Raw genomic sequence first — 12,131 nt, forward strand, 5'->3', positions numbered from 1 at the left:
CAAATCCTCGATCCCCTCACAGCCACTCCTGAAATGTTTGCAAGCTGCCCAAAAAAACTAGCAAAAGCACGAGGCACCAGGACGTAAAACAATTAGCCACCCAAGAGTTACCAAAACGTAAACTGAGACGTGTCCTTGAAGGGAACCTGAAGACTAACCCTCACCTTAGTCACCCATTGAACCGACGAGGAAACCAGGTTTGCTCTTCTTTAATTTGTATTCTGCTATGTTATAAGAGAATTAAGCTTTAATTCTCAAAAGTCCTCTAATTGGATACTATCCATGGGAAGACATCTGGGGCAAATATCTAGGCCTGGTGCATTCCACCGCAAGTGATGGTTAGTGGTTTGGGGAATGAGTGTGAGGCAGAATAACCAGTGGTTACTAATTATTATATAGCACAGGGTTTGGCATCCTCCATAAAGCCCCGTCAGGTCGACCCCTTCCTCTTCAGAGAGGATTACAGGATTGACTGTTTAGAAATTTTTTCTCTGAGTTAACATACGTTTTCCTTGTCTTAATTGGATCCAGCCTCTTTGCCCATGAGCAAACAGGCAATTTTTCTATAAAGATTCTATCCTTCAAATGCCAGGTCATCAGCCATTGCTGGATCTGGAAGGATCCGTGTTTGGCTTCCTATTTTCTTTCCATTTGCTCAGCCTCGTTCTAGCAGTGATGTGAAAAGCATGTGAAGACTGTGTCCTAAACTACCTTCAATTTAACCAAAAAAGGTATGAGTGTTATCAGCATGAAACATCTCTGACCCACACAGAGCCTCAGAATTGGGGAGAACTGTTTGCCCCGAATGTTTGGACGAATGCAAATATTTATTTCTTCCAAAACAAGTAAAAACAAACCACTTCCAATTTGGGGGTTGGGGTGGGGAAGTCTGCCAGACATTTTTCACAGTTAAGACAAACATTTGGAAAACATTTTCCAATTTGCCCTATACCCTTAGTTAATCTTTCTTAACCGTGTTGAATCATCTCCTAATTTACCATCTACTGCGACATCAAGGCCACTTCTTGAGGACCTTAGTTTCTTGGCTCTTCCCCCTCCTCCACAAAACTTAGATATACATCAGTCATTCCCAAATCAAGGTTTGTTGAACACCTACTACGTTCCAGGCACACACTCGTCTGACTGACAGCCTCCCTAATCTGTGACTGTAGGCTTAGTGGCATCAACCCACTACAGCACTCGGCTTGAGAAAAGTGGGATTTTGAGACATCTTTGCCATTCAAGCCTGCGGCCCAATTCTTTGTCCCCATCCCACCCCTATTTGTCCTAGAGCTTGGGGTTCCTTCTCGGGGGATGTTATCTAAGCATCCTAACAAGCTGTTCCTCAGCGCCCAGACACTGTCAGGACGGAGCAGAGTGCATTCCTGCAACAGCCATCAGAAAGCCGTTTTTCATGGCCCATTTGTTGACCCTCCTCCAGCTTGTTTCCATTTCACAAGTGGTGCTAAGACCTGTGCCAAGATGGAATTCCAATTTCAAATGAGGTTTCATAAGACCTTTTATCAGATATGCAGAGCAATTACACTGGCTGGGTTCTCTCCACCCTGTAGCGGGTCATTCTATCCTTCACCCCCCACTTCCCTTCCTGAAGCGGTTAAGTTTGGAGCTTCACCTTCTCTGCAGGAGCAGGTCAAAGGCTTGACTCCCTGTCCCCTCATTCGTGCTGCCTCCTCTCCAGCAGGATGTCTCAAGTTTGACAGCAACCCCCAAGGAAGAGACTCTCAGCTCCCAAAGATCCTTGAAAAGTAAAGTTCCTAAGTTAATGCAAAATGCACCCACGCACGCATGGTCTGGTTTCTAAATGCAAATACCCACAAGGTTACCCTTGCGACATGGAAAGGGTTAACTCTGAGAGAGCTTTTCTGGGGGAAAAGGCTGCTTCACACATTCTCTTTGGGAGGAAGAGGGGGTGTGCCCTGCGATGTGGCCGAGAAACCACTCCAGTAGGTAACCCCCATCCCAGCCCCCTACTTTTCTATTACTAAAGAAAGCAGCAGAGGGCTTCCCTGGTGGCGCAGTGGTTGAGAGTCCGCCTGCCGATGCAGGGGACATGGGTTCGTGCCCCGGTCCGGGAAGATCCCACATGCCGCGGAGCGGCTGGGCCCGTGAGCCATGGCCGCTGAGCCTGCGCGTCCAGAGCCCGTGCTCCGCAACGAGAGAGGCCACAACAGTGAGAGGCCCGCGTACCGCAAAAAAAGAAAAAAGAAAGCTGCAGAGACATGAGCATATACCTAAGGTGCATCAGGCAGAGCTGCACGGGAACAAGGATCTCCCAAGGGGTAGCAAGCACCCAAGGAAGGGGAGCTCGGGCAGACGTGACCTGCACGTGGCAAGCCAACATCAGCAGGAACTGGCCTGTCCAGTGCCCATGTCTTGGCCCTGCCACGGAAAGGGAGCAGGGCTGCCACCGCTGACATGTCCCTACCACCGCCCATCTCGTTTAATCCCGTCCCTCAGGGGCAATTCTTTGGCTACTCAGGATTCTCCCCAAGCCCTGCCAGGAAGAAGAAGAATGCCAAGAGGCTGATCTTGCTCTTTGGTTGTGCCGGTATGTGTCAGGGAGGGGGGAACGCAGGTAGAACACAGGTGATGGGGGCTTCAGAACGACCGCAGCCATGTGTGCACACATGCGCAGGTGCAGGCACGTTTGTATATGTCTCCCCCTTGTCAATCACAGATGCAGTCGAGCTGATAAACAGTTCTACTTTTAAAATGGGAACACCCACTGTGAGGACTCACTTTATGGTAGTCATTCATAGCCTAGCAGGAATTACTTTATCCAACTGCTCTCCAACTGGCCTTTAGCTGAAGTCAGGGTCTGGAGGGCAATTAGACTCCCATGTTGCCCCTTTTCCCCGGGAAATCCGTAAGAGACCCTCTTTCTCTTCCACAAGTGCAACCTCAGGGCACTTACATTTAGAAACCATACCGCCCAGAGAAATGGCTTTGGTTTTTTGGTTTTCGGTTTTTGTGGGAGTTTGGGGCTTATGTTATTACAGGGGAGGCGAAAGATTTCTTTTGGAACGTTAAAGGATTTTGAAGGGCTTCTCTAGAAAAGTCTGCAATTCAAGTAACCTTGGACAAGTGACTCCCTTTCTTTCCTCTCGCTTTTCCTCATCTGAAAAGCAGGGGTGACCTCTATTCTGGAAAGTGGAGAACAGATCAGTAGACCCACCGAGAAGCCTTGGGGCAGCCCAGGCCCTGGCCGTCCCGTGGACCTCTGCCGCTTCTCAACCTATGAATGTTCTTATCTGTTTATCTCCGTTTCTTTTACTTTCTGCACAGGCCCCAGAAGTTCTCCTTTAAGGTTTATTTCATCACTGCCTTTTAAAAAAATACTGATACTCCACCGACCACAAATTCCTAGAGACAAAACAGGCCCTATGGAAATGAGCCTAATTTATTGCTGACTTCTGCCAGGAGGAGGTTACCAGTCGACTCCCTGGCACAACTTCAGACAGAGTCCTGTGCTTCCGACCCCAAAGAACAGCAGCGCACTGTTTCACTGTTTCAAATAATCATGTTGCTTTCTAAGTGTGTTCTAACTGGGTTATCGTTAAAAGGTTTCAAATCGCACAGGAAACAGTTTTTAAAGAGAAATCATTTTAAACCGGGTGCAGGAATAGTGTGTTCTTGACATCTTTCTCCATGATCTTCTTTCAATCTGGCGTATTCAAAAGAAAATGGAAACCCTTAAACTTGTTTTACCTATTTTCCCGCTCATTTTAGACTGTCTTTTTGAAATCCATAGAAAGAGGCTTTGTTTTTTTTCCTTCTTTCTGAGGATTTACTGTACACACGACTTTTTGTTTTTATTAATAAAATGATGGTTTTAAAATATCCTCACCTCAGGAGTTTCGAGAAGGAACATGGATGGAGCCCTGTGCGCATCTATAACATGCACTTAATTTAAATCATGGGGCTTCCCTGGTGGCGCAGTGGTTGAGTCTGCCTGCCGATGCAGGGGACGCGGGTTTGTGCCCCGGTACGGGAGGGTCCCACATGCCGCGGAGCAGCTGGGCCCGTCGGCCCTGGCCGCTGGGGCTGCGCGTCCGGAGCCTGTGCTCCACAACGGGAAAGGCCACAACAGTGAGGGGCCCGCGTACCGCAAAAAAAAAAAAAAAAAATTTAAATCAGGATAGTCAGTTGCTCAATCTAGGCAAATTTCCCAACAAGATATGAAAAAAAACGAGGGGGGGAGGAACATGGGTGGCTTACTATCACCACCAACATCTACGATTGTCCTTGAACTGCATTTTTCTCTGATGTGACTCAGTCCTAATCCCTGATCCCCCAGCCCCCCAGCCCCTCAGCCCCTCCTGTTTCTCCCCCTCCTTCCCCTCCCTTACCTTCTCCCAGTTTTCATGTCAGAAGTTATGGGGTTATCCCACTCATTTAATTCAAGGTGTAGAACTCTAGAGAAGCTCTGTCCAAGTGAACTTTCTGCAGTGCTAGGAATGCTCTACATCTGTACCATCCAACAGGGTAGCAGTAGCCACACGTGACTGGTGAGCACTTGAGACGTGGTTGGCTTCAGGAATGGAGTGTTTCCCTTTTATTAATTTAAACGTAAATAGCCACATGCAGCTAGTAGCTACCATGTTGGACAGCACATCTTTAGAGGACTAGACAGACGCCTTTAACACTTTCAGGTCATTCCAGGCTCCACCAGAGGACATGCTCAAACCAATTCCAAGAAAAAGCCAGAAAGGAAGGCGACCTCCACCATCTTTACCCCTGAACTGCAGCCCATCAGCCCTGCCCAGGCTGCTGCCCTAGGAAGACCACCAAGGTCCCACCTGGAAGGCACCTCCGCACACCACTTTCCTCTTGGATCTTCTCACTCCTCAACCAAAGGGTCCTCTTGCTATTGTTTTGAGTGGTTTCCATTTGTAGGAACTGACTGTCATAAAAACAGTACCTTAGAAAATTAGCAGTTGTCTTCCAGATTCGGGCCTATCCCTCAGGTATGACTTCTGAATTATCCTTAAATTGTGTTTTGGTCCCTCAGGCTAGTGTTCAAGTTCTCGGCACAGCAGAGTCAACAGAGAGTTCCCAGCTAAGCGGGTCACACAACAGACAGCTTCAGCTCTTCGGGGGAAAAATCAGGTTCTATTCAGATCTGATTTATCAGTTTAAAAGCCTAAGAAGATAATAATGATGCCCAATTCCATCTCTTCACCCACCTCCAGCTGCATCTCGTCAAGGCTGAACATACAAAATGTCACCTCCAACAGGGTCCTTCAACAATCAAATGCTGAATGAATGAATGATTTTTACCCTTGTAAGAACTTCAGAAGACAATTTAAGAATGGTTAACCCAAAATGAGAAACTGGGGGAGGGGGCAAGGTCTAGTCAGGACATAAATGCTTTCTCTTTAAAAGGCAGCACAATTTATACCAAATGGGGTGTTTCCTCCAGTGTCTGAATGGTACCAGATGGAACAATATTGTCTTTACCCCCAAAAGATAAAATTTTAAGTTTTACTTATGGATTAAAATCTTTTCAATGTTTAGGATATTTTTAAATAAAAATTTTCACTGAAATGTAATAGGATGTGTTTCAAAGTAGAAATCACTCCTATTATTTAAGCCCACATAATCTATTTTAATCATTTAAAATCACATCTTAAAACCCTTTATCTTCACTATTCTATTTTGAAGTGAGGTGTAGGGGCTAGGGGTTGTAAGACTGAAGAAATTCCTGATTTCCTTTTCTATGTGTCACCTGTTTTTAAGTCACTTTCTATTGTTTTCTCAAATTTCATCTCTGAATTGCATGATCTACTGCAGTGAAATCTTTTTGTAACCATAAGCCTTTTTTATTTCAAAAATGACTAGATACCATAATACTTTACCTTGAGCTACAAACATACTGGCAACAAATATTAACATTAAGTATTACCTGCAGTCCTGGAACCATTTCACTAGAACACTGTAAATTCCCAGGTCTGGGTTAAATGGCCCTTGGTAAAGGTGAATTTGGTCCTATACTGAGCTCTTTCCTGAAATTCACTTGGATGTTACCGAAGTCTTCGGCCCACACCCAAAGGGTATCATTTGGCAAGCCACTACAAGAATTATGGCTGGGATTCCCTGGTGGCGCAGTGGTTGAGAGTCCACCTGCTGATGCAGGGGACACAGGTTCGTGCCCCGGTCCAGGAGGATCCCACATGCCGCGGAGCGGCTGGGCCCGTGAGCCATGGCCGCTGAGCCTGCGTGTCCAGAGCCTGTGCTCCGCAACAGGAGAGGCCACAGCAGAGAGAGGCCCGCGTAACGCAAAAAAAAAAAAAAAAAGAATTATGGCTGCTGAAGATATAATTTAAACAAGGATTAGTTTGGGGACTGGAAGAATCAAGCGTTTTGGAGTGTAGAATCTGACAAGAAGCGGCTAAGCTACCGAAAGACGAGAATTTATCTGATGGTTTTAAAAACAGGCAGCTAGATTAAGTAAAATCATCACTGGAAATCTTTCTGTAGGAAAGCAAGGCCTCTGAAAACAATTGCTTTTGGTTTCTCCACCTCCAAGTTGTCAGTACTGAAAAGAAACTCAGAAAAAGTAAAAGGCAGTTTCATTTAATGACAGCTTGGTACTTAATAGGCCCAGCAGCTTTTACACACGCTGAGCAGCCTGCACCCAGGATGCAAAGCTGCCGCTCTTCTGTGCGGGAAGATTGAAGCGAGAAGCCACGGGGTGGATTAAGTACGCCTGCCGATAGCAGTAGGAGGGCTGCGGGCTTCAGAGACATCCCGATGTTCTAATAACGGAATACACTGATGTTTTGGTTCTGTCATCGTGAACTAGGGTGCAAGGGGAAGAGGGAAGAGGGGCAACAAGGGCTTTCAGCCCCGCTGTGGAATGCTGAGTCTGTCGGGCAGAGCCTGCCCCTCGCTGGCTACATGCGGGTCCCCTCTCCTCTCCAGCCCTCCCCTCTCCAGCCCTCCCCAGCCTCTGCTGTCACCTTTCCCCAGGTCCCCAATCTTAATCATCAGGAAGAGCCGGGCCAACAAATTTACAGAGATATCTGAGTCAAAGGCTCTTGCATATTCTGGTTTTTGACATCCAAGGGCAAAGTCATTATGTTTTTGACTTCTCAGTTCCTGTACTCAGTGCCTGCTAGTATCACGCTCAGGAAAATGTGATCAATACTCCCTCTCTGTCTTTATTGATCAACTATGGCTACTGCTGGCCTGTGAAGAAAGGAAAGGTGGGCCTTTACAAAATTTCTGCTCCACACCGTTCACTCAGGAGTGAGGCAACAGATCTAGAATATGACAAAAACACAAAAACCTTTACTGCAACAATAAAACCAAAAGGAAACACACAAAAGGCCCTCTGCAAACACTCTTTCTCACTACTATTATTTCAGCACTAGCACGCTTGCCAATTTTCTGAGATTCTGAAATGTAAATAGATAGACAGATAAAGTTAGTCTGGGTCTCTTTTCATTAAATGCTTAATCACTTAGCTCATTTCCATAAATTGGCATGAATTCAGTCTCAACTTCTTTCTTTTTTTCCCTAACCACCCACTTTTTAGGAGAGTAAGCTGAAGTTCCTAAGGGTGACCAAGTTGATGTTTTCTCATGAGACCAGAACAAAATACATTTGGGCGGTTTAAAATTTTGAACCCAGATCTCTATCTTATTTCAAAACAACTGTCACAAAGGTGCAATCTGCCTTCCTATGTTTTCTAATTACTAACGATGAATCATTTTTACTCTAATTCACTTACAGATTTTCTATCTTATTGCTATATTCATTTTTCCACTTTATACGTGTATTATTATGGTAAGAATCTGAACTTACAATGAATTTAGAAGACATCTGCCTTTAAGAATGCGTAACAATAACAAAAGATAGGCCCCAAAATTACCCACCAACATGGACAACTACAAATTCCTTCATAGCATTTGCAAAGTATGTCTGTCTTTCTTCAAGGCCTGTTTCTCTATTGTTTGGGACAAATGTGACTTTTACTTGAAAGCCACATTTTAAATTGTTTACAGTGTATTTTGTTAAGTGAACTAAATTAAATTTCGTATTTACCAGCCATATTTCTCATCTATAACCATTCACAAGAATCTTCAAGAAGTGATTTTAAACATTCTAAACAACTCAGATTTTTAAAGATACTATAAATTTTATGTTAGATCTTTCACTAAACTGACTAGAACTTTCATTTCTGAATATTTGGGAAATACGATTATTAGGAAAATTACTTAATTGAAAGGAATGACGTCAACTACATGAGAATCGAGAAGAGAAAAATTAATTGCTTTTATTTCTAAAAGCTTCTACATTAATTAGAATATATGTACTCAAATCTTCAATAAAGACCCAGCAAGAAGAAAGTGGAAGCACTTAAAATCATGGATTCTCTTTAGACATATGAGAGAAAGGGGGGGAGAAACGCAAATTTCAAAATGAAGTTTCCATGTAAGCGATTAATTTTTCTCATTCACGTGTCAGTTTCTCTGTATCCTTAGAGGCAAGGCCCCCTCCATTTCAAAGGCGTCAATCAGGAGCCTATTTTCTCACCATGAGATGACTACCAAACTCTCAAAGAGAAATTGAAAAGACTTTAAAAGGAAAAGGAAGTGAAAGGCACATTCTGGGGAACTTTTAATCACTGTAATTCGGTCATTCCATATAAGCCTCCAGACCGTAGCCCTCTTTCCTAAGCCTCTGAAAAAAACAATTTGTTAAAAAAAAAAAAAAAAACAATTTGTTAACCTGACAGACAAAATTATCAAGTGGTAAATTCATTTTGGTGAAAAAAAAAAAAAAATGGGGAGACCAAACTGGGGGAGAAAATTGATAATACTTTGCCCACTCCAAGCAAAACATTTTAAAAGAAGCAACCAAATGCTGAGAGAAGAAAAAAGCAAGCTCCAGGCAAACGAATGTGTAGAGCAGCAAATCTAGGCAGCCCAATTCCCCAGGCAACAGGAGACACCAGTGAAACTTGCGAAGCCTCCAGTACCATCATATCCAATGATTTCCCAGGAAAAAATTTCAGAATGGAGAGAGGGTGAAAACTTTCCCAGCCCCCGAGCCCTGAGATGTACAACCATATTCCACCACTAGGTGGCGGCTGCTAAGGCTGGGAGCGGGGGAGGGGGGCTGTTTTGTCCGCTTTTCCCCCTACAGGACTCACTGCCCCGTTCAGGAGACAGCCCACCAGCCCCCACCTTGATCCAATTTGCTAAAATGTCCCGTTAGGAAAACAGAAAACATTCATGCTTTAGAACCTGAAGTCACCAAGTAACAGCCTCTCTTAAAAGTCTGTTCACACCAAAGCTGAGCAATGGGAGGGACAGACCTGCACATTTTCAACTCTGCTGGAGTTTTCAAAGCAAATCTTCCAGGCTGCTGCTTTAGAGACAAGTGACACCGAAATTACGACGTGAGTTGCTGAGCTGTGCATCACCTACTCACACAGCGTGTACAGTGCCACAAGGTGATGGAACCGTCTGGATAAACATGAATCGTTTTATTGTTGGCCAGAAAGTCTTCCTTCATTCATTAAAGTGGGTGAATGAAAATATTAAGAAGTAAATAAGGCGTTTTCGTGGGCTGCTCCCCGAGTATCCTTCTGAAGTCAAGACCTTACGTAGACTGCCTACTACCTTGGGTGTCAAATAAAGCCTCCTCCCACGAAAGGGAAAACCACTTCCCCTTTCATAAAAAGGCTGCACCCAGAGCTCAAATCCTGGCAAAAGAGATATTACATAAATTCCAGGTGTTCCCAAATATGTATGTTTACACGCACGCAATCATTTTAGGAAGCATGTAAGTTTCTGGGCCACTTTCTCTCTTTTTCTTTTCTTTCTTTTTTTTTTTTTTTTTTTTTTTCCATCTCAAGGAAGAGTCAGAAAGTGTGTTTATAGTCTCGACTTAGGTTCTTACCCACTCCATTTAGACGATATTTCCTGATAGCCTAATGCAGAAAAATCTAATGATTTCCATCCAAAACGCATCTAAACACTTGGCACACTTACCTTTCTTTCCTTAATTGAGCCCAAAACCAAAAAATTCACTTACCTCTCCTCCTCCCCAAAAGGCGGGGGGGGACCCACCCCTGAAATCCTGAATTATTTTCTAGGTGAGTTGTACAGCCATCCTCTCGTTACTCTATGAACAGGCTAATTCCTCAACATCTTACTTTGCCTTTAAAAGGCTTCCTTCCACACGACGGGATTTCCCTAAGAAACATTCCCAGCGGATGGTTTCCAGCAATAGCCTATATCAACTCAGCCTGCGCAAGCAAAGACTGGCTTCTAATAATTCCCCCCCTACCCCCCCCCCTCCCGAATTCACTCACAGAACCATCCCGGGCCGACTCGGAAAAGCTATTTTATTTGCATGTTTTCCCATCTCTTCCTGAAAGCCTTTCCAACTGACCTTTCAACAGCTGCCGAGATGGCACGATCTATAAGGTTAGAGCTGGCTGGAAACTAGGGGATATTTTAGCATCCTAATCCCTGCAACCTCGACGTTTCTCCTTCTCTGCCCAAGTCCAGATTCCCTGAGCACAAGGGCAGGAACCCTGAAACGTTTGCAGAGCAGCTCTCCGAGGTGTCCTGCTCCCGACCAACTCACTGCGGGCATCCTGCACACGCACAGCCCCAGCCCACACGCCGCCCGACACCGGCACCCCGGCCCTTGGCGAATGCGCCAGGCTCGCACCAGCCCTGCCTCTTACCTTCCCTGGCTTTCAGCAAGACCGTGTTGGCCACGATGTTTTCCAGCTCCATTGACAGTCGGCGGTCAGCGAGGGAGCCGGCCGGCGGGGCTGTCAGCGCCTGAGGTGCTGCCGCTGCTGCTGCCGCTGCTCGGGCTGCTGCCGCTGCTGCCGGAGCCGGGAGCGAGCAGCCCGCCTAGCCTACCGCATTATTCCTGCTCTTATCCTTCGGAGTTTCCACCTCTGCAAAGAGGAGCCGCCGCCGCCGCTTCTTCCTCCCTCTGTGTCCCCCCTCCCCCCTCCCTCAACAGTCTCCCCCCCACCCCCCACCCTCCGTGTTTCTCTGTCACTCCATTCTCCTCCCCTCGGGCTCCCTCGGATGCTTTAATGCCTCGGATGCTTCTGCCTCCCCTCGGTCCCTCCCGGGGGTGTGGTACTAGCAGGCTCGGGCGGCCGCACTGCGCAGGCGTCAGGCCGGGCCGCGCCTCCCGCATCGGCGCTCGCGGCGCGTGGCCTGCTGGGACTTGTAGTACTCCCAGCGCCCTGCCCTGGGGCCGGGCTGGCGCTTAGCTACCAGAGTCCAAGAGCCGCCACGGGACGTGCCCTTGGAGTGAAGGCGGGGGTGCCCCAGGGCTGCTAGGGGCGGCGGGCGAATCAAAGGCGGCTCGGCCGAGCCGAAGCCCCCAGCTCTGGGGCCCGGACTCGCACGTCCACGCCTGGGGCTCCCGCTCGCCCGCTTCCCGCCCTGCCGAAAACCCAGAAATAGAAGTGCACAGGCCACGGCGGCGGCGGGCGAAGCGCCGCGGCCAGGCAGGAGTCGGGGCGGGTTCTGGCCTCCCCTCGTGGCCTGCTCGGGGTAGGAGGTCAGGCGGGCCCGACAGCGCGCCGCAGCCCGCTTCCTCTGGGGCACGCCGGGCCCACGCAGGGGCTGCCGCCCAGAGGCGGCGAGGCGCGCCCGCGGGCCCCGCACGCGGCGGCCGGCCACTGTGCGCCGTAGCACACGCACACGCGCTCGGTGGCTGACAAAGGTGTACTTTGTTTCCTCCGAGGGCGCGAAGGGGTCTGCGAGTCGGTGGTGACCCGGCGCTGGCGGCCGCGTCGGTGGCCGCGCAGTCCGAGCGCCCCCCGGCGGCCGCGGGGTGGAGGCGCGGCGGCGGGTCCACGCGGATGACGGCCCCACCCCCGACCCCCTCTGCGCCCGGGACGCCCGGCTGAGACTTTGGGGATCCGGGCGTGGGAAGCGGCTGGCTTTGCACATAACCTGCCTTCCAGCACGCGGGGCCCGCAAATCAACGATCCTCATTACCACCAGACTCATTCAGATTAATAAAAATGCAGACGGAATCGCCGGAGTCAGGAACGTTAATAAGTAACAGCACCCAGTCAGTGTTGGAAATTCGTTTTCAAATTCCGGGATTATTTA

The 12,131-nt window shown here is 47.7% G+C and overlaps 1 protein-coding gene across 1 annotated transcript in view; it reads right to left on the minus strand.

Annotated features, from left to right (window-relative positions):
• Positions 1-10,980, minus strand: part of GRK5 (G protein-coupled receptor kinase 5) — a 225,498-nt gene extending 214,518 nt beyond the window's left edge. Inside the window, exon 1 of the mRNA XM_079899176.1 lies at positions 10,730-10,980. Within this exon, the coding sequence (XP_079755302.1) occupies positions 10,730-10,781 (52 nt within the window). The 5' untranslated portion in view covers positions 10,782-10,980. The remainder of the gene's footprint in view (positions 1-10,729) is intronic.
• Positions 10,981-12,131: the final 1,151 nt, after the last annotated feature.

The sequence above is a fragment of the Stenella coeruleoalba genome, assembly GCF_951394435.1.
Source record: "Stenella coeruleoalba genome assembly, chromosome: 16".
Classification (NCBI taxonomy): Eukaryota; Metazoa; Chordata; class Mammalia; order Artiodactyla; family Delphinidae; genus Stenella; species Stenella coeruleoalba.